Source organism: Ostrea edulis, chromosome 5 (genome assembly GCF_947568905.1).
Source record: "Ostrea edulis chromosome 5, xbOstEdul1.1, whole genome shotgun sequence".
Lineage (NCBI taxonomy): Eukaryota > Metazoa > Mollusca > Bivalvia > Ostreida > Ostreidae > Ostrea > Ostrea edulis.
The window spans coordinates 55,769,907-55,793,522 of record NC_079168.1 but is presented as its reverse complement, the minus strand read 5'-3'; the positions used below and the strand labels follow the sequence as shown (position 1 = coordinate 55,793,522).

The window sequence follows — 23,616 nt, the reverse complement described above, 5'->3', positions numbered from 1 at the left end:
CACATGGAGTCACATGATCATCATGGAATGGCTTGCCACCTCACCATACTTAAAATTCAATAGAAAACGTTTGGCAGGTCATGAAAGGTTGTGTGGAGAAATATTAGCTAGATAACATTACGGACTGAAAAGCTACAGTAATAAGAGATGTTTGTAAAACACATATGCCCCCCATGGTGCAAAATTGAAAATGGTTATACACATGCATCATTTGATTGATAGTAGTATCACCAATTCCAAATATTGAGCAAACAATATCTTCCTATGTCAGGAGTGGATTGACCAAGTGACCTAAAAATCAATAGGGGTCACCTACTCCTTATGCTGCACCAGTTTACCAGGTATGGTGTCAATCAAACAAATAATTCTTAAAATGTAGGAGACAATATATGTCCAGTTTAATCATTGACCTGTGATCTGTGACCTCAAAATCAATCGGGGTCATCTTCTACTGAAGATGTATCAGTGTACCAAGTTTGATGTCTGTCAAACAAAGGGTTCTCTAGACATTAAGTGGTCAGTAAATTCCTATGTCCAGTTTGACCCTTGACCTTTGACCATGTGATCTCAAAATCAATAGGGGTCATCTACTCCTTGCGATGTACCAGTGTACAAAGTTTGATGTCTGTCAAGCAAAGGGTTCTCAAGATATTGAGCGGACAAGGCCTTCCTATGTCCAGAGTAGATTGACCCTTGACCTGAAAAACAATAGGGGTCCTTGTCTCCTCATAACCAACCTACATATAAAATATCATTAAGATCAAGTGATCGGTTCTTAAGATATTGAGCTGACAACATGTGGTCTACCGACCAACCGACAGGTACAAACCAATATGCCTCTCTTCTTCAAAGGGAGGCATAATAAAAATATCTGGATGGGTCTAGATCAAAGCTACATAAACAATCTCACAGACAGTATCTATTGACAAATCATTCAATTGGGGACAGACTGAAGTATATTAAAACTTTTAAATTTTAAATATTTATGTGTTCTTTGTTACAATTAAAAGAAACATCAATTCAAAATGAAATTCGAATTTTTTTAAAAATCAAATTACTATATAATCAAATCAAAGTAGCAGATTGACCTTGGAGGCTTCAGGGTTCTCTGTAGTGCAAGAATCTGCACAATGAACACAGCAATATTTATTTGGGATGCAAAAACACAAATAAATTCAGTCAATCTAAGAATCTACAGAGGCATACACCGATTCAAGCAAAATTTAGTTGAAAAAATCATCTTAGTATTTGATCAGTTTGTCACTAGGGTTCTGATAATTTCCTGAACAGAAATCTTGAAGTACACCATTGCACTTTGGTATTTAAAACCGATACAAGGAGAGGGTTAGCTAGACTGACTGGTTTGTGCTTGTTTCATGTCATTCAATATTACCAATGTCTGCCATGGGGACCATAGTACACAACATGAAGATACTTGCACATAAATGCTTTACAAGATTACAAGATAAATCTGGACACTTATTATGACCCCCTATGACCATAATTTGCTCAAACTTTAATGAATCTACAGTATAAATGAATGCACATTATTTTTCACAAATTCTTCTTGAAAGAAAAGATTTCAAAATTCCCACGTGTATTATAAACCAACTTTAATTCGTGTGCAAGAAATTTTCACAAAGTTTATGAAAACCTGGTCTTTGAAAAAATTTCTTGCCATGAACCAGTTCTTTCATGTTTCTCTGATCAAATTTTGTTTAAGACTATCTCCGTCGTGAAAATTACTCACCACGAACAAGTTTACCATTAGAAAATTGTGACATAATGTTGTCGTGAATAAAAAGTAGTTTACTGTATTTCTTTGTAAAACTGTGGCCACATCTAGCCCAGGAACCATAATCTGAAAAACCTTGAATCATAATAATGTAGATTGCACAAAGGTTTTTTTTTTTTTTAAATTTTGTCTGTCCCAATGGTTCTATAGACTGATGAATACTTCTTAAATGAGTCTTTAACCAACATTCATTAAATGATATAAATGAACATTGGTTAGAGACTTATTTAAGAAATATTCTTCAGTCTATAGAAACATTAATTATCAGCTCACAACTTTGGGAAGAAAGGGAAAATGTGACAAAATGGACAGAAACTCTGCCTGAAGTGAGCTAAAAAATTCTGAAATACTTAGGTCATGTAATATGATAACGCTACATGTTTTCATCTATCTAGAAATCAATTCATCTATTCAGGAATCAAATTTATCAGTACACACTTGTGTTATGATGATTTGGGGAGGATCCCATTTGGTCCATGTTACCAGGGAATGGTTGGCTAGGAAGGACGGGTTTCTGCCCGACAGGTGAAGGAGGAGCCATCATTGGGTTTATCTTCTTTGTCTTTTTGTCTTCTTTTACATCCTAGCAATAAACAACAAGAGACCCATAAGGCCACATCACTCACCTGAGCAGCAGTTCCTAGCAATGAACAAGCTTGAGCAAAACTATCATTATACAAGCAGTTTGGTTCAGAAAAAACTTTTCAAAGATAATGCCTAAAAATTCATTAATTATCAAACTTTAAAATTATTAAACTTGACTACAAATTCATCATCATATGCCCTTGTAGATGGATATGGCCTTTCATATTAACAAATTTCATCTAAGGATGCTTTGTGCCAAGTTTGGTTCCCTATACATTCGCATGTGAAACTTCAATACCCTATTGTGGCCCCTTCCTAACCCCAGGGGTCATGGTTTTTACAAACTTGAATTTCCACTTTGTTAAGAAGCTTTCAAGTAAATTTCAGCTTTTCTGGTCTTGTGGTTCTTGAAGAGAAGATTTTTAAATGACCCCACCCTATTTTTGCATTTTTGTGATTATCTCCCCTTGAAAGGGGCATGGTCCTTCATTTGAACAAGCTTGAATTCCCTTTACCTAAGGATGATTTGTACCATGTTTGGTTGAAATTGGCCCAATGGTTCTGGAGAAGATGATATTTCTATAAATCAGTATGTAAAACTTTGATCCCCTATTGTAGACCCACCCTACCCTCGGGGGCCATTCTCTCACCAGAGGGCGCGTTACGCAAGCTTCACATACACCTCTGTCAACACTTGGAATCACGTGACAATATAATCACATGATATAAACAATCATTCTCGGTTTCCTATCCCTTTAAAAGTTCAGGCAACAGGTGATACATCAGGCTCTTTTCATAGCCAACTGACACTTTAATAAGTGCATATTTACCATTTAGCTGTTTGTCTCTTATTTTACAAGTTTTATCATATTTTTACAGCCTTTCTTACTTTTGATTCCATGTTTACATTTAAATCTCCACCACGTGTATATCCTACATTCATACGCATATTACGAAGTAGTTCCAAATTTATGATCAGAAAACGGCGATTTTAAACAATTTACAGTAAGCATCAATTTGATTGCACCAAAAACATATCATAATATGACTAAATATTTAGTCCAAAACATAAATGTTGGATCAAAGAAACTTTTACAAGATTTCTGTAAAAAGCCGTTGACAGAGGTGTAGTGCGAAGAGCGCACGGAACTCTGGGTAGAGAATGCCTCGGGGGCCATGATTCAGGGCTCGAAATTAACATATGCCCGTCAGTCTGTGACTGGTTAAAAGTCTGGCGGACTGACTGACATTTGTTTTAGTCAGTCCGATGGGACTGGTTAATTTTCTAAAGCATCATTTTGGAAAATATACTTATGGAATTTTATACACACATTTGGCATGCTTCGATCTGTAGATATCAGACGAATCTGATTCGTAAATATAGATCCCACTTGTCTGAGGCATATTGAGTTAAATTTCTTTTTAATAACATTAACGAAATATGTTTAATTATTTCTGGAAAACTGTTGGACTGTTAAATTTTTCTGCGGACTGGTTGAAATTATACCCCATCAGTCCGTCTAGACTGGTGAAATAAAAAGTTAGCTTCAAGCCCTGTGATCTGAACAAACTTGAACCTATTTTATACCAGAAAGCCTTCACTCTCCACTCTTATGGCCCGAGGTTCTTGAGAAGAAGATTTTTAAAGATTCTCCCTATATACTTGCATGCAAAACTTTGTTGGTGTTGGTTCTTGAGAAGAAGTTGAAAAGTTGAAAGTATGAAAACTTTACAGATAGACAGACAGACGAAAGACAACGGGTGATCAGAAAAGCTCACTTGAGCTTTTAGCTTAGGTGAGCTATCGACAACATGTCTCTCCTCTGGAAGAGAGAATATGTAATAACATGTTACAAAATAGGCTTGTCAACAATAATGTAGCACTGTTGCTTTGTTATATTCAAAGCCAAACGAGTTATAATATTGAGGGTAATATTTTGCATTATGCTAATCTGACTAGAAAGTTTCATCTTCTGAAACTAAGATAATACCAAGGGTCTGATAAGAAAATACAGTGATAAACAAAAGAAAGCTGTTAATTTACATTCCAACTGTGCATTTTTGGCCATTACTTAACTATCTCTCGGACACAATAAAATGACTCCCCAAGTCCAGTGGGATGCTGATAAAGGAGTCACATGATGATGGGGTCAGAAGTAGGCAACACTGTTTGGTTGGTATTTATGGCTTTTTTTCAATAAAATGAGTAATTAATATCAACTTGTAAGAGGGCAATATTCTTGACCTGAATAAGATGTCCAACTATAAAGTGCGGTGAAAATATGAAAACGGTCAGAATTTTTTTGACGTTTACAATGTTTGCATATGCTTAGATAGTGCATGCTGAACTAGTGACCACTGTGGGTACTGACATTGAAATGTAATTTCTTATTGTGGACCTATTTTGGTAGCAGGGGGTTATGATTTGAATAAATGTCACTTTGACAAACCGATGTTGTGTTCATTTGATACAAATTCATATATACATACATGCATCAATTTTTCCTTTCACTTAAGTGAACTAAAAACCAAAGTATCATTAATATAACACAAAGGTGAAAAACAGCATCGGAAACAAAATATTTTCAAATTGTCACTTTATACCTATTTCATGAAACAAATGGTTGGTCAAGCTTCACTATGCTCACTCACTGGGCTAGAAAAGCACAGCATGATCAGACACTGGTGTCTGATGATATGTATATAATATGTATACATTGTATGTCTTACTCAAAAACACTCACCCTCTTGAAGTATCCTCCATGTAATCTCATGTGTCCATTTAAAGCTTGAATATTTTTGAATTTCCTGTCACAAATGTTACAAACAACAGGTTTTGTGTCATCCCTATAAGAAAGTGAATATCAACAATTACTTCAAATAAAGGGCCTGTCTGGAACCACATGTACATGATGCACATTTATATTTGCATACTTGAAGTCGCAAGCTGTGACACTGTCATTTGCAACAACATTGAAACCTTTACCCCAAGATGCATTTAATGACAGACAAGAGGCCCACAGGCCTTATCGGTCACCTGATTATTAGGTAAAAGTATCACTAGTCCCAAGGGCTACAAAATCTAGGGAAAAAAATTCCTGTTTTGAAAATCTAAGCAGACTAAGGGAAAGTCTAAGATTCAGCTAAAGTATCAAATAAAATGTGTTCTTAAAACTTAAATGCCCTTGTTAATGCCTACAATGATGAAAGGATTTACATATTACAATACATGTATCATGTAACATATAACAAAATATGACCGATTTGGACCCATCCTGGAATCAAAACCCTGGGGTTGTGAAATTCAAAATTTTGATACACCCTTTTCTGATTTTCCTAAATATGCATTTACTTTTTATACTGTATTGGCAAACTTAAAGAAGTTTTTCAAATAATAAAAACAACAAGAGGTACTGTGAGCAATGCTCACTAAGAATACCCCCCGCTTACCCCAATCTCCCAAAGGGTGTTGTTAATAGGTATAAATTACATCTTTCCTGAGTGTAAGAATATGGTATGCCTTTGTAGAAGAAAATGGAAGACATAGTCCAAACACAAATCCATGGCATAAACTTATAATTTTGACCTTGAGATCAAAGGTCAAGGTCATGAATGTACATGACATATAGTCTCATGGTGATACACCCATGTCTTATGGTATGACTATGTCAAAACCCTATAATCAATTTTGACCTTGAGGTCATAGTTCAAGGTCATAAAAAGGTAATGAAGGTACCCGACACATCGTCTCATGGTGATACACTCATGTGTTAAGTATGGTATGCCTATGTCAAAGAACAAAGAAATCATGGCCCTGACATGAATCCATTGTAAAAACCTTTAATTTTGACCTTGAGGTCAAGGTCATATGGAGGTCATGAAGGTACATGACACATCGTCTCATGGTGATACACTCATGTGTCAAATATGGTATGCCTATGTCAAAGAACAAAGAAGTTATGGCCCGGACATGAATCCATTGTAAAACCTTTAATTTTGACCTTGAGGTCAAGGTCATATAAAGGTCATGAAGGTACATGACACATCGTCTCATGGTGATCCACCTGTGTGCCAAATATGGTATGCCTAAGTCAAAGAACAAAGAAGTTATGGCCCGGACACGAATCTGCACAGACAGACAGACGGACGGACGGTAAGACAGACTGATTCCTATATACCCCCCCCCCCCCCCTGAACTTTGTTCAGAGGGTATAATAATCATTATAATAATTTTGTCAACACCCTGGAACCATTAAATCCTTATCCTCTAGTATCATGAAATTTATCATATCTATCACATTTCAAGTATTCTCCATTAAAATGAGTCATCTAATAGTGACTGCAAAATTAAGATGCTTTAAATTTCACTGGTTTGTTGTTAAACATCAAAAGACTCGAGTCCTTGTTTAAATAACACATAAAATATTGCTTTTATTCTTGCATTCAGAAGGTCAAAATTTTGGCTGTCAACATTAAATGAGTTATATTTTTTATGATTAACATAAAAAAAGAAAAATATCTATCTTTTTTTTTAAAATGTGAAACAGCCCCTTTAAGATAGCTCAAACTTTTATTTCTTATAGTTCTTAATTCATTATAATCAGAAATATGTTTCCTATATATACTAAGCAAACTTACTCTTGATTTCTTAAGATCTATTGAATTCCTGTACAGCATATTTCTTTAAAATTAATTCATGATAAGTCGAAGTGCTGTTTGTTTTTACTTGTAGTAAGTTAGGTGTCACATGCATGTGACCCTTAACTGGTGAGGTTTGTGCAATGAAAGTGTGTCACTTAAATTGGATGAATTTGCAATTCAATTCAATTTTATTGGATCTCATCACCATTATGCAATGGTATACAGAGATATGAAGACAAATAGCTGTTACATATACATTTTAGTAAAAACTACATGCGTGTAAAAAAGTAAAGTATTCATCAAGTTAAAAAAAAGTGTTATTGTGTCATAATTGTTTTTCTCTTCTTGTCTTTTTGTTATCTGTCATTTGTTTTGTTATTTTGACTGTATGTCAACATGGTGATGTCAATAAATAAATTTAAATTGAATTATTATAAATGTGAAATATGGGCATTCTAGGTAGTAACAACACCCTATGTACCGTACTGCAAATTATTTGGCATTTATGATGATTATAATATATCCATGATTAAAATAATTCTTAAAGTTAACATAGACAATAACTTTCAAACATGTCACAAAATTGTGAGTGAATGCAGTGTAACATCTTATGGTCAAATCTTTATTGATTTTATCTAATCAGCAATGTGTGCAAGTACATGCAATTATTTTCCTCAAATTAATACTTTTAACAATATGTACATGCTTTTGGTAAAAAGAACTATAAAACTAGATACTGTGGTAGTTGAGAACTGATTTTCTAAGCTATGAAACAAAATGTTACTCATGGAAACAAATTACTTGACAATGCTTCTTTTTTTTTAAATCAAATAATATGATAATTACCTAAATCTGGAATACTACCCAGAAAACATATCATACAGAGAACATTATTGTAAACCCAATGGTCAGCATGCCAATATAGGAACTCTAAAAAAAAAAAATATCAAGGTCTTAAATCAAACATGTACATACATCATTTTTTGGTCATTTCCATTTGGATGGTAAACTCTAGGTAAAACCCCACTCATGGGGTTTATCAGGCGGCCTGAATTTGGAATCTGGCTAGGGGCTGGACTGATTGGGCTGACCTGTCCTAGATAACTAGGAGACTGTTCTTCTGTTGAGGCAGAGCTGTGAGGACTTGTCTCTTGCTTCACTCCAGGATTCACTGCATGTGTCTGTGGATAGCAGAGTGATTTAATTTGCTGGTACATTCACATTTTAGAGCAAATTGTGAAAAATTAAAAGCTGTGCTTTTGTTTTAGGACTAATCAAACTTTAGATTACTGTTCACAAGAGGCCAATGGACCATATAGCTAAACTGAGCAGCTGCACTTTCCCTAGGTAAAACTCTAAAACCATACTGTGGCACTACTCTGCTTTCAGGTACCATGGTCCTAATTGTACCATTGTGTTTCTTAAATAGAAGATTTTAAATACAGTCAAAACTGCCATAGCGACCCACTGTATTAAATGACTCACTGTCGTATGTGACCTTAAGAAGTTCTCCCCAAGACGTTATCCTATATATTGTACCTGTATTAAACAACTACCTGTCTGACACAACCTACGACCATGATTTTTAAAACGTTTTCATGTAATTCAACGAAGTTTTACCTTTATTTAACGACCATACATCTTTTTACTACAACATGATTCCTACTTTCAATTTCGGTTCAGCACGACTATTCTGGGAATTATCGCCCCTAACACTTTCGTTTTAAAACGCACAGTTCAGCGGTGTTCTTGTGTAGTTGGCCCTCTGAATCAATTATTATACCCAAGCTGTCAACATGCAGGGTCGTGTGGGGTTAATTGAAAAAACCTGAATTATTGTTGATTTAACAAAATCAAGGATCAGGGAATCAAGGCCAATGTGGGATAGATCAAAAATGAAAATCTACCACTTGTTATACATGTACCATTATGTTCAACAGAGTTAAAAATCAACCCAATTGCGATATAAATCAGGTAAATATTGTGCTTAGAACTTAAATTTTAAATGGAGTTTTGCGATTTTCCTGCATGAGATACTCAAGGTTTCCAAAATCATGACCAGAACTACCAACTCTGACACTAAGAAATATCCCTAGAATTTGACACATCCGAATTCAAGGAAAATGCCTGCATTAATTCAAAGCTTAAAAGATTTGCTGTGTACAATGAATATTGTGATTTATTTAATGCCTTTCACATTGGATATTTAAACATATTTCCAGCATTTATTGTACAAATGGAGATGCAACACTTCATTACTTGCTTTCTTACCACCAGACAAGCATTACAATTTTTTTTAGTAATACAAGTAGACTATAATACATAAATACTCTTTACAACAAAATGTTCATAAGTTTTAGAAAATTTACATGCAGTTTATAAATGAGATTTAAATCTCATGTAAATGTGTAATATGAAATACATGCTAATTCTATAATTCTTAAACATATTAAATGTAATTTTTGATAAATAATAAATCATGATACAACACATTGTTTTCTAGATTTTTAACTACAGTGTATTATTAATTTTATTTTGCAACTATTAATACAGTACTTGATATTCTTCATGATAAATTCCAAATACATATTAAGTTATTTTCGCCATTGTACAAACTATTTCTGTATATTATTTACAAAATTTTATGCATTAACTGTGGACAATAGGCAACCTGTATTGAGAGACCACCTGTAATGTGACCTTTTTTCCATTTTACGTTGGACGGTCTCTTAATACAGGTTTGACTGTAATTTCCTTTACACTCATACTCATACGTAAAACTTTAAACTCCTCTTGTGGCCCTACCTTGGTGATGTGAACAAACTATTGAGGATGTTTATGTATTAATTAGTAATTCGTTACCCTATCAGTTATTGTGAAAAAAAATAAAGAATTTTCCTATATACTTGATGCCCCTTGTGTGACCCTATGGGTCACAGTTTGAATAAAATTTCAATTATTTACTCCGTCTTTATTGTTTTCTAAGTTGAAACTGATACAATGCTACTTTTTGTCAGTACTCTGCATACCTGCCATGGTTGACCTTGGTATCCCATCGACTGCTGCAGTCCTTGAGAATCCATGCTATCTTTACCTTGTGTGATAGCCTTCAATAAAAACAAACAGAATTCAACCCTATTTTGCTTCCAGTTGTCTTTAGCTAATAATTCTCATATAATGATTAATGAAAGTTATTATGAAAAGGTTTTTCCAATTTTTATTTTCACTTTTAATGCATGAACATACTATTTTTCCATTTTCACACATACATGTACTTACATGTAATCCAATCTGCAACTGATGCAGTTCTTGGGCCTGATGTTGCTGCATTTGTGAAGCCTGAAGCAACTGTGTTTGTTGCGACTGTTGCAACTGGGAAGGAAGGGAAACCTGTTGATGCTGTTGTATTTGAGCCTGTTGTGCAGCTTGTTGCTGTTGTTGGATTTTTAACTGCAGGTCATGAACTGCTTGCTGATCTGCATGTGACTGTTGTGGTTCAATCATTCCGAAAATGGCTGACTCCGATGTCATAGGTTGCTGTTGGAACTGTTGTTGCTGTTGCAATTTCATATGGAGTTCTTTCAAGGCCTGGACTGCCTGCTGCTCCTGGTGTTGCTGCTCTTGTTGCAACTTATGCTGCCATTCATGCACTGCCTGCTGTTGTGAGCCCTGCACTTGCTGTGCCAGCTCTCCTAATCCCCCCTGTTGGCCACCTGCAACTGCCTGTGACTGCTGTTGCTCATACTGGAAAGCATTCTGTGGTGCATGTGGAGCTCCATAGGTGGGGCTTGTCACAGGAGTGGAACTTTCACTGGCATACTGTGACCCATAGTTACCCCCTTCAATAGCAGGTAACGTAGCATCACTATGGGTGCTCTGATTCCCTACTGAACTTGCTGACACAGCAGATGAAGCACTGCCACTCCCAGGGCTGGTCTGAGTAGTTGTGGCAGCTGCCTTAATAGATGCTGTATTTGATGCAGCAGCTGCTGCTATCACTGCTGCTGCATTCTGTGCCACTTTTGCTATAGCCTCCTGGATCTGCTCATGACTTTGGTTATGGTGATTCTCTAAGTGGCGCCGCAAGGATCTAGCATCACAATAACTCTTCTGACAATTCTCCACAGTGCATTCATATGGCTTCTTTTCTCTGTGTGTCATTAAATGACCATTCCTAAATAAAACGAAAACTTACAAATCTAAGAGTATTTGATCTACATACACTTTGAAAAGCAATTATTAAGGATGGCAATCGGTCCAAATTTTGTAACTGGTTAGTCATAAATTCTTTCAACTGATTAATAATTACAAAATTATTTTAAATAAAGATAAAATTTTCAGGTGGCTTTTATTATTTTTTTAGTTTTTCAATTTGTTGCAAAACATTATGACGAAAGCTTTGATAAGTAATTGAAAAACACACGCATGCAAGAATATATTTAGGAATTTAAAATCTTTCAACTTTTTGCAACACTACATCAGAACTGTGCTTTGTACAATTATTTATCATATATTTATTTGGTTCAAAGTTTGTTTTAAGGTGGCTCACTACACCCTGAAATAGTTTCTCAAATCAATACGAATTGATTTAATCATAAAGATATGATGATAAATAATATTAGTATATCTGTCAAAAAGGCAGAATATGTGCAAATTTAGATAAAAACATGATTTTCAAAAATTTATTTCAACACATATGAACAAAAGACTCTAGCGGATTTGAACTCGAGATCCACGGTTCACCAGTCCAATGCTTTAACCAAATGAGCTACGATGATAGACAAAAAAAAAAATGATTGATACAACTAATTTCACAAAACATTTAAATTGTCATCTTGTGACATACAAGGGCTGTTTGATATGTAATGTGTATTGTATGATATCTCAAAAGCATTTGACTCAAATAGTGAAATGAACATTACATCCCTTCAAAGTATTCTCAGCGTTTTGAAATATATAATTTCAAGCTCTGAATCCATTTCTGAAATGTGTCACAGTACGCTGATTTAGGTAGACCTCTGAGGTAGTGACCGATGGCTGAGCCAAGGGCTTGTCGGGACTTGTAATGACGACCAGATAAGAACTTAAAGTTTTGGAAAAAGTCGCATGGGGCTAGATCTGGAGAGTATGGTGGATGTGGCAAGACAGTAACCTACTCCGACTTCAAAAATTGCTTCGAAAGCTCAGATGTACACAGGCAAATGTGCCTCACGTGAATTTCACGTGAAATGCTGTTCACGTGAAATTCACATGAACCTTTCACGTGAAATTCACGTAAATTTCATGTGAATTTCACGCAAAAAGTGATTCACGTGAAATTCATGTTAAAATATTCACATGAATTTCACGTGAACAGCAATTCACATGAAATTCACGTTAAATTTTTCACATGAATTTCACGTGAAAAGCATTATATCACTTTTCACATTAGTTCCTTGCTAAAATTTTAATGTGATTTGATTTTTGCAAGGAAATAATGTGAACGTTGATTCACGTGAATTTCACATGAAAAGATTCACACGAATTTCACGTGAAATTTCTTCATGTGAAATTCACACAAACAATTTCACACGAATTTCACGTGAAAAGCTATTCACGTTAAAATTTTTACAAGAAAAGCGATTAAAGTGAAATATTCACACTTCTTAATATATTCAAGCGAAAAAATAAATAAAATTAAGGTAAAATATAAAACGATATGGATATTAGGCAATTCAAAAGTTAGAGTACATTTATAAAATGTAGGCAAACGACCAATAAAGTAGATCCTGCTCACGCCTCCCTCTCCTCGTTTATTTGCGAAATCATTAACTTGCATTGTAGTTCTGTACGCAGTATGATTACATGTACTTTCCACACCTGATTTCTCTCATTTCCCATTATTTTTTTTCTTAAGAATTAAAATATAAATTAAATCTCCCATCATCATAAATATTAATGAAAGCATATTTTCCAACTACTTGAAGAATCACTATATTGATAGAGTTAGAATATGCAACTTCAAAACCACGAAATTTTCTACACATGGAAATTACTATTTTACAGTAAAATCAGAAAGAACTATGAATTAAAACTAATAAGACCATTTGAAATTTCCATTTGTGAGAGTAGTAAGTTTTAAATAGCTAAGAATATTTGCCCACCCTTTAGAAATTGAAACTGGTGGATATTCAAAACCATGCATTCCAAAAGATTGTTGTTTTTGTCAGTTTTATAAAACTACTGAAGATGAGTTCAATTTTTTATCTCACTGCTTTATGATGTTAGTAACAGGCTACTTGTCGGGGTGCACTTGGGCTGTTTACATACATGTGATTTGAGGGTAGTATTGTGCTGGTGGGAAAAAATGCCATGATATTGTTTTCCGCTGTCGGTAGTTTGGCATCAATTTTAATTACCCCCCCCCTCCTCATTAGATACATCGAGAATAATTACCGGTGTGATACCTTGGAAGCTGGTGTACGCATAAAGTTAGACCTATTGGAAATTGCTGATACACGCATGTAGGAAATGAAAATTTTCTATCAGCCGTATTCACCATCCCGAATTTGTAGATCGTCAATCAAAAGGAAAATACAGATTTCTAGCACTCGGAAGAAAGCGAAAAACATAAACAATCCTTAACATTACTGTACATGTATATTTAGATAACTTTTAAAAATATATATATAAAGCTTTACACTACAGTCAGATTCCGGTAATATTCACAAGACTGTGATGTCACACTTGAGTAAGCTGTCTGACGCGTCTGACGTATGCAAGACAGCGAATGTGAAAGTACATAGAAACTCTATAGGTAAGATGAGATTGAGCATTGTAATATAAATGTTCAGTATAAATTCAAGCCATTAGGCTTATTACATTTATGTGATCTAAAGTTCCTAATGCAACCGCTTATTTCAGACTGATGAGAATTACTTTAGACGGGGTACATCAACGAATAGGCACGACAGCGAAAATACGGAAGTCACTTCGGGGACGTGTCGCAGAATCGCATAACTCTACACGGTTTGTTAATCTTTCCTTATTCATCAGAGAACATGGTAATCGTAATTCAGAACATAATTTAATCGATCTATATATTGATTAGGGGTGCTAAGTAATGTTCCATATTACCTTCATAGAGGCATCATCAAGATCAGGCACGTTGAAGGGGGTGGGTGGGGGGGTGGGGGGTGATGTGTAACAATGTCCATCGATTGTTATATATATCGTAATGCCAATAAAATGTATATATATTGGTTGCTCCTCCCTTTAACAATAGATAGTTTTAAATGAGAAGAATGTAAGCTTGAAAGCTCTATCAATGTCAATCGTTTCATTTTAAGCAATGCATTTATATAGATTTAATCTAGATAATGAGGAATGCAAAGTCATTTTCAAATCGCCTCTGGACTAGAACATGACAATTTGAAAACATATTCCATGACTTCCTTCTGTATCTTGTATAATAATTCTATTCTGTATGATGATTATGTTTCTTTCAAACACAAATTATTGATAATGTTGCAACTTTTTTTTCTTCGTTTCTGCTACATCTACATGCAATTTCATTCATAGTACAGTATGTGTACATAAGGCTTAAGATGAATCCTTTTGTATATTGAACAGTCCTTCTAATACATAAATATTTCTTTTTCAGAGATTAAAAGAAAGAAAAAAAGACAATGAAGACAACCATGTAAAAACAAATTCAATCAATTAAATTATCAGCAGATTGAAAGCAGATTTGTACTCCTTTTTGTGTTCATCTGAAACCGATATTCAGGGTATCAAAATATCCATGTATGATTTAACGTTATAAAGTTTATGTGAAATTCACGTGAATTTTATGTGAAATTCATGTTAAAGATTTCACGTGAATTTCATGTGAGTTTCACGTGATTTTTTTTCTGTGAATTCACATTTGTTGCTCTTTTAACGTGAATTTCACATAGAAATTTTCACTTGAAATTCATGTGAGGCACATTTGCCTGTGTATGGTGATGGAGCATTATAATCATGAAGTAAACGAACATGCCTAAATCCTGACACAGGGCGTCGTTTATGATAATATTTCTTGAGCTTTTTTAGTATAACGTCTTGGTAATACCGACCTGTAACACTTTTGCCCTTTGACACTGGAATTTGTACGGCTATACCATCACATGAGAAGAATATGCAATAAAGAACCTTCTTTGTGCTTATGGTTCTTTTGGCAACTACAGGACTTCTACCGTGTTGAGTTAGCCATATTTTGTTTCCAATTTTTCTGTCTGGTTCTTTATTCAAACTAGCATCAGAGCGGGTTTAAAAAACATTGTAATTTTACTTTTCTTATCCACTTTTTCATTTAAACTTCGTCAGTAGTTGGTGTCATTTTCATTTTTGTCATTTGTGGAAACATGGTATCACAGGATTACAAAAGTGTCACAAGTGGACAGTTCATTCTCACAAATATGCAGCTGAAGATATGACTTCTTAATAAATATACTCACTCCGAGCTCGGTGTCGTTCATACCTCACACACTTTTGTGTGAAGCATAATGAAATCATCTGAGGATGGTCGATTGTAGATATACCCTACTTAAGACAATTTGTTCTTTGAAACAGTCCTTAATTTACTGACATTTTGTTACATCATAGCAAAAGTTAGCAGAGTGAAATCAGGAAATTATTTTGAATTCAATAGAAACCTGAATGCTCACACATCTAATATTTACTAGCCCGATCTATGAGGAATTACCTAGCCCCAAGGGCACATGCTATATACAAAGCACTAGCCCAGATCCATAATTTACTGGCCCCATACCATTCATGATTTGACCATCAATTATTTCGAGTCCTGCAAATGGAATCGGAATTCAGTCGGAAGTTTCATTAAGCAAGCGATTCCCAGGAGAGCGGTTTCAGCGACGAGAATATTTACAATAAATTCTTCTTCCATATTCAACAAAACTTTAACACAGTTATTTTTCAAGTTAGTCCCCCCCCCCCCCCTTTTTTAGTACATAATTATGTATACAACAATATTTGTTTACTAAATAATTATAACCAGGTTAATCGGTTATAAATTTTCTAACCAGTTAGCAATTTTTCGGCCGAGTAATGGGTTAACTGGTAATCATTGCCATCCCTAATAATTACATCTGATTTGATGCAGACCCTTTTTAAAATACGACTATAACCCAATACTTACAAATGATCCTGTCTTTTAAAGGCCTTGTGACACAAATTGCAGACATACTTCCGTTCATCACTGTGAGTAAGTCTGTGCTTTGCCAAGGCACTAGTGTTGTTGAACGTTTTGTTACACGTGGTACACATTAATAGGTTAGAGTTACGAGCTGGGGATCCTAGAGGAGGGGTTTTCATTTGCTTCCCCTTTATTTTCTTTTTACTGCCATCCTCAGCAAATCTTGGATCTTAAAAAAAGGCCAATACTATGTGAATCTCCATATGTGTACACAGAAGTTGTAAAAATCCAATACAATTTCATAATATCGCAAGTATTGTAAACATATTTCTTTATCTTCATACTTTTTCCCAAGCATTTTTAAGAAATGTTTCATAGAAAGAGGCAGATATATTCATAGACAAAAAGCTTTTACCCTAACAACAAAATTAAATATATTTCATATTGTTCTTGTGATTTTACCTATACCAAGACTCTCTGGATCCATAACAGAGCCCAGATTGCCTTCTCCCACCAATCCAGAAGTTGGATCTCCAAAGTCCTCGTCCATGTCATAAGGCTCATCCATATTTCCCTCTCCATCAAACAAATCCTGAGGTCCCATGTTGGGAAGAATCATGCCATCATCCAGATTTGGAAGGGTCCCTGCCACTGATACATCAAACGGTCCATCTTGTAAGATTTCATTTTCATTGTAGTTAATGGCACTGAGCATAGCATCACCAGAGTTGGCAGAAGGACGGTATGGATTGATGTGAGATGTAGACCTTGGCACCGGTGTTATCGGACTTGTCTGGTCACCTGAATCAGGATACGAGTTCATAACCCCCAAGCCTGTTTTCTCGTCTGCCATGGAATACAAGTCCACTTTGGCACTGTCATGTTTTGGTTCACCCATATCCTCTTTGATGGGTAATCGAATGTTAAACTGATTATCTGTTAGGGAGTATCCCCCTAAAATAGAATTAGGTGGGTAGTTAATGGCAGAATTTCCACCCTGGTGGGGAGAAATTCCTTTTTCTGGCATGAAGAGATTGGAAGTGGAAACATGGTAATGTGGATTCATAGTGGAGATGAGTTTGTTAGAGTAAAAGTGGTAGATGTGGACACATTCTCTAGGCTTTGGAAAGGTCCACAAGGAAGGAAGAAGTGGAATGCTTTCTAAACATGATGATCAAAATGATGAAAACCTAATAAAGAAAAAGAAAAGATAGGAGTGATGAACATGCATGCTAAAATAAAAAATTCAAATTAGTTTAATCACCCATCCACAATCATGCAAATAGCTTAGTATTAAGTTTTAATGAAAGAAGTTCTACATAAAAAAAAAACACCCAAAAAACCCTGTTCAAATACACAATATGGTGAATACAAACTGATGCAGTTAATCATTAAAAAATAAATTGTCCAGGTTTAGTTTTAGAAGAGGGATGTTTAGAGAAACCTTATTTGTATACAAATATATTTCACTTTCCATATTAACTATATGAATGAATTTGACATTAAAATTTAGCAATCTTTTTTTATTGAATCATATATAATCTAGTTCAATTCTAGCATATTTGACATTTAATATATGACCTAACTTAAGTGTTGTTGGAACCTAGTGCTTTCTTAAAAATTATATATATATATATATACACACACACACACACACACTCTGTCAATTCCGGTCACAAAATTTAGTCCCTAACATTTCTTTAACAAATTCTTTATTAATAAATTCCCTGTACTCCGGATACTGTGTATTCTGTATATCGGCCGGCTTACATGGTCCCCACTGCTATTAATTAACTTAAATTATCCTGTGTAAACCGGCCCCTCGATGATACATCACCCTAATTGTTAAGTCAGTCATATTTGGATTACACAAGGACCCAACTGCTCATAATTAGCTGTAATTATCGCATTTAAACCAGTCACCCCATGATGACCAACCTCTAGGTATATTCGATTGATCACACGCGGTGTACACAAAGGGTGTTTCAAGGGAAGCCTCAGGTAAGTTCAACTGGCGATGAGTCGTAATCAGTTTAAAATAAAACCTGATTTTAAGGATGCACTTTTCAATTATGACAGCACCAAGCAGGAGGTGATGGTGCACGGGCCTCTCCCTTAACGACAAAGACGAGAACTGACAATAAAAGACAAAGTTCAATTAATCGATGAATTCAATACATTCTTGGAATCAATCAAAAACGTCAACCGCCAGTCATGTTTTTCAAAAGCAGGGTAGACCTCTTGGAGCTCTCCGATGAGTCAGACAGTTTAGTTAGCTGAACTCGCCATATCCGGTCGATCACTCGGCATTACATTAGTTTCTGTTTCACAAACTGAGACAGTTAAAAGCGATATTTCCATTTAAAAATACATTTACGACGAAATCTGGGAAAGAGACATTTCAGACGAACACAACACAAACTTGACGAACGCACATGATGTAGCACTTGAAGTCAGCGATGATGTAGATGAAATCGACAATTTACCAACAGAAAAGTGTGCGAATAATTCCCAGATTTTTATACCGTTTAATAAAAATTGAAACTTTTTCAAAAGAACACGACGATAAAACACTATCATTTATATTTTCACATTTTGAATTCTTCTGTGATATAGTAAAACGTTAGCAATTATTACACACGTATGAATAATTTAGACAGCGAATACAAGGGAAGCAACTCTCACACTTTTCAATATTCTGCACTCCGGACTCTGTGTAAACCGGCCAATTTCTTTGGAACCACACACAGCCGGTTTAGACAGATTATACTGTATATATAACCTGCCCTATAATCTTCGATCTTGGGGTTATCAAAATATACCTTTATCTGTATTCTGACAACAGTATAATGAATATGACCAGCATCAAATTAATTTTTAAAGCAACAAAAGCTATACAATCTATATGCTTCAGCAACAGATCTTTTTATAGGGATGTATATTGGTAGAGACCCTGAAGCGTACTACTACACTACTTGCACAGAATGATACAAAACGTTTCTTGCACAGAACAGTGAACTGTTGGCATGGAATGATTAAGGGTCTATACGGAGTGGTGAATAGTCTGCATGGAACAGTGAATGGTTTGCACAAAATGCTTGAGATGAAAGGCTGACTACTTTGTGAATGGTCTGCAAGAAACAGAAGATGCATGGCTTGCAAGCTTTGTGAATGGTCTGCACAAAACAGTAGGCATGGACTATATGCTTACTGCATAATATAGATTCATTGCTCTATTAAATTTATTCAAACTGAAAATGATATAGTTGTTTCCCTATATTTGCACATTCAATGTAAGTGTCATTAAAATACATGTGCAATTCATATATTTTAAGGTCACATTTAAAGACAGAGATTATGTACCTATGCATTTTTAAATATATGTGGTAAGAAAAAAAATAAATTGGAATTTGTATAAAAATCTATACAAATGATACACCAGTCCATCTTTGCTGCATTATCTTGACAGTTCTAAAATAAATTTTTAATAATGAGAACATTTTTTTCCAAACAAGTGTAACAAGACAAATTATTCCTAGATACAAAAAACTGCAGAGGGCAGAGATATATCATGACTCTGGAGACTGCTGAAGGTGTTCAAAATGACTTGAGGACTACAAATTTATACGATTTGCTCTGTTCAAATATCACTATTTTGTTTCGATTATTTGAAGATTTTAAATGTTTTAAGTCTACATTAGAGAAATTTTAAAATATTTGCTCGAATTTCCAACAATGTCCACCTGTTACAGATACAGATTCAATGCCTTTTGGTATAAATACATTTATGCTACACTGCTGTGATGTAATTTCCAGGACACCAAACTATGTAAAATCTAATAGACAGAAAGACAAATTTCCCCAACATCTAAATATTTGTTATATATACAGGATTAAAGCAACATAAGCTGTAACTGACGGTATTTTTCAACTAGATACAAGTATGAACCAATTAACACTAACCAGTATAATTATAATAGTCCCACAAGATCTGATGAAAAAATCAGCAAAATAAACAAGGGAATATTGTGTGAGAGCATATCTCTACCATGAGTGTTTCATATAAACCACCATAGCCTCAGACACAATCATCTTGAACCCAGGAAAGATGATTGCCAAACATAATCGGGTTGCCGAGACTGAGGTAACATGAATATGGAAACTGACATGAGTAACTACTCATTCAATTTGTTTTAAAGTATTATGTCATGTCTTGAATGATTTTAACATACTATCAGTGTAAGAAAGTCATAACATAATAACGCAAATGTGCCACATAAATGAAATTTTGATAATTGGATCAATTGTTTACAAATCTGACACTTGTGCAGGGCCTCTCTTATGCATTTTTTGGAAATGTGACCTCCTGGGTCAATGCACATCAATTATTACGAACAGAAATTACTGTTAGAAAGACAATAATTCATGAATCAACATTTTCTGCTGATTTGATGGGTTTATTGTTTCAGATCCACTCTGATCCAATGAGATTATACATATATTCAATCACAAAAATGTTAATCTATTTGTTCTTTTACTTTTCAATACATTTACTGTCAGTTACAGCTTGTATTGCTTTAGGAGAATGCAGTGCTCGAGCTGGGCTTCGCCATTTTCGTCAATGGTGAATTTTTTTCATAAATGGCGAAAAAAAATTGAAAGTGGCGAAAATCCCTTTTTGCAATAAATTGTATTTTAAATCCTTAATTTGTCAGTGACGCATTATCGCCTGCTTGTTTATGCAGTCCAACTTTGTTTATTCAGTCAACGTGTGCGACCGGAAATCTCGCGTCGCTCCAGTGCACACAGAGCTGGTCACAGCCTCAGGTAATTTATGGCTGCAAAAAAGTCGGTGATTATGTAATAAAGTACATTTGACAGCTGTTTACCCTGCTGTGGTCTATTGTTTAACATTTAAAGTCTTATTCATTATCGTGTTATCATCTCCACATTAATGTCAATTCTTAACCAGAGAACGAACCGGTAATTAAATTGGCCGTATTATTGTGTATAATGTATATATGAATACATCAGTTATTTGTTTTTGCGGCCAAACTCGTTGATTACAAGATTTTGATTTTGATGTGTTTGATTTTAGTTCGAATATTTTATAAACAATTATGCGGTCGGTCACCATTGATATGGACATAGCAATTTCTTTGAAGTTCGGTGCGCAACAGTATAAAAATGCTAATCTCATAAGACTATGCACCCCATTTTATTTTGACATTAAACTTGTAGCTTCTGACCCTAGTCAGCCTAAAATTAAAAAAAATAACTATGTTTGGCTTTACAGTCAACCCCACCTGCTCAAACATCTGATTCTGTCCAAATTGCAAAATCTTCCATACAAAAACGGAAATTTAATAGGGGATGGTTGAGATACGACTTTAAATTGGGCTTGATGTTTTGTGACATCTGTATTTCGGGCAATGTACACAATGTTTTCACTGAGGGTTGTAGCATCATGAAGTTTATATTTATATGATTTATTATCTGAATTTTGATTTCCATAATAAAATTTATCAAACAAATCAACTTCTTATTATTTCAGAAAGAAGTGTTTAGGTATGGTAGCTGAATATGATTAAGTAATGTAACTGATTCAAAATGCTAAAATAAGTGTAATGAATAAAATAATATATAATATGATGGAAATAATTGTAAAGCATGTGATTATTTGTGCCGCGCCGCTCCCCGAAAAAGTGGTGAAAGGGAATTCTGGTCCAGTGGGAGCACTGGGAGAATGGCTAAACAGCATTAAGATTAATGTAGAAACTTGTGCTATATATTTCTCATGCAAACCAACTTAATCTAGAACTTCTTCGGCCTAGTGGTTACAGTTTTCGCATCATAACTGGGAGGCGACTCAGGCCTGGATTCAATTCTGAATTCCAGTGCTGCATTAAAATTAAAATGTTTAACATCTACATAGGTAATGGTTGTTCCTTCTCAAAGCAATCCATACCAGAAGTGAAAGGCATGGGTCTTTTTTACCTTTTTGAAGTCCTGCATCACAGTAGTCAATGGCACAATCAAGAACCCTCACTGCTACAGCCAAAATGCATACAAAATTTGTGGCAATATACCCAAAGTTGATGACATCTTTTATGAGTGTAAAATTCTTGAATGGGACATAAAATACAAACATTCAAATCAATGTTACTAAAATGACGAAAATAATTTCGAATTTCTACAGTCCGATATACATTTTTAAGCACAAAAGTTTTATGTGGAAAACAAAGTGTTGCTCCAAACAAAGAGGAAATGCCAATGCAAGTTTTACACCAATTTCTTTCAGTATTTCTTATAGTTCATTCAAGAACCCTTCTTTGTATAGCATTCATTATATTATTACAAAATACTGATTCACTGCTGTTATAAAACACTGTACAAAACTGAAGTTATCTTACTCTACTATTAAGTTCCACTTCAAATTACTGATACTTCATGGTTATGGTACACCTTTGTAGTACAGGTCTTAACCTATAAAAGTTGAATGCTATTAGTACAGAAAATGTTTTATTGTGATATTAATCATCAAAATAGTTATACAGTTAGGACTTCAATAGTAAACATGAATGTGACTACAAGATGAAGGTAATGTTACTAAATATAAGACAATCCTGACAATGCCAAGTTGCGGACAGCAAGAGTGTGCTCTCTTGAATTATTCTTCCTCAAAACTTCTGGCTTCAATAACTGTACTTTTCAAGTACCATCTTAAACGTTCCATTATCATATTCGACAGAACTTTAATCTGTTGCATGTGCACACCGGGTAAAATAAAAAAATATATATCTGTATATCCCAGTTTAATGTCTCTTTCTACATTGTTGGTCTAATATCATGTCACTGTCGAAGTTTAATTCTATGCTACAGAAGTAATGAAAAACATACCAGTTAAACAATACATCAATTGATGTTTACAAACATGCTGTTATAAGGGAAGCAACATATGATTTGACGAAGCGAATGGTCGTGAAGTTTCGGTGAGAAATAAGCGGTTTATTTTTGTGCATTTGCAAATAAGAACTTGCCAATACATAATTATCAACTTAAACCTTTGTTTTGCTAACCTGCGTACTCATTTAATCCTTATACATGTTTATTCTGCATCGTTGAATATGAAGATGTCATAATTTTTTCCAAGTTGCTGAACGTATTTACTTGTGCCGTATTGCTTATTTTATAGGGCGGAATCACAAATTATAAAACATAGTTCCTTCAATATGTGTACACACCTATTCAATCTCCCAAATCTTGATTAATTACTTTGTTTTCATTCATATATAAAAATAATACCAGTTCGATGTCTTCCCAACATATGACTTATGTTGCTTTGATTTAAAAAATATTAATTTTGCTCAATGATATCTTTGGTTAGTATGGCAAAAATAGTGCGTGACGTCACGATCAG

General features: G+C 34.7%; 1 protein-coding gene and 1 long non-coding RNA gene across 2 annotated transcripts in view; one reads left to right on the top strand and one right to left on the bottom strand.

The window, feature by feature from the left end:
- Positions 1-23,614, bottom strand: part of LOC125650331 (uncharacterized) — a 76,587-nt gene extending 52,973 nt beyond the window's left edge. The window contains 8 exon segments of the mRNA XM_056164859.1: positions 2,234-2,378; positions 5,125-5,227; positions 7,997-8,202; positions 10,051-10,128; positions 10,301-11,195; positions 16,200-16,425; positions 16,659-17,386; positions 23,276-23,614. Of these exon segments, the coding sequence (XP_056020834.1) occupies positions 2,234-2,378; positions 5,125-5,227; positions 7,997-8,202; positions 10,051-10,128; positions 10,301-11,195; positions 16,200-16,425; positions 16,659-17,262 (2,257 nt within the window). The 5' untranslated portion in view covers positions 17,263-17,386; positions 23,276-23,614.
- LOC130054583 (uncharacterized) lies at positions 13,698-14,744 on the top strand. Its single transcript, XR_008802899.1, has 3 exons — positions 13,698-13,817; positions 13,925-14,029; positions 14,664-14,744. It is a non-coding gene; the product is annotated as an uncharacterized LOC130054583 (long non-coding RNA).
- Positions 23,615-23,616: the final 2 nt, after the last annotated feature.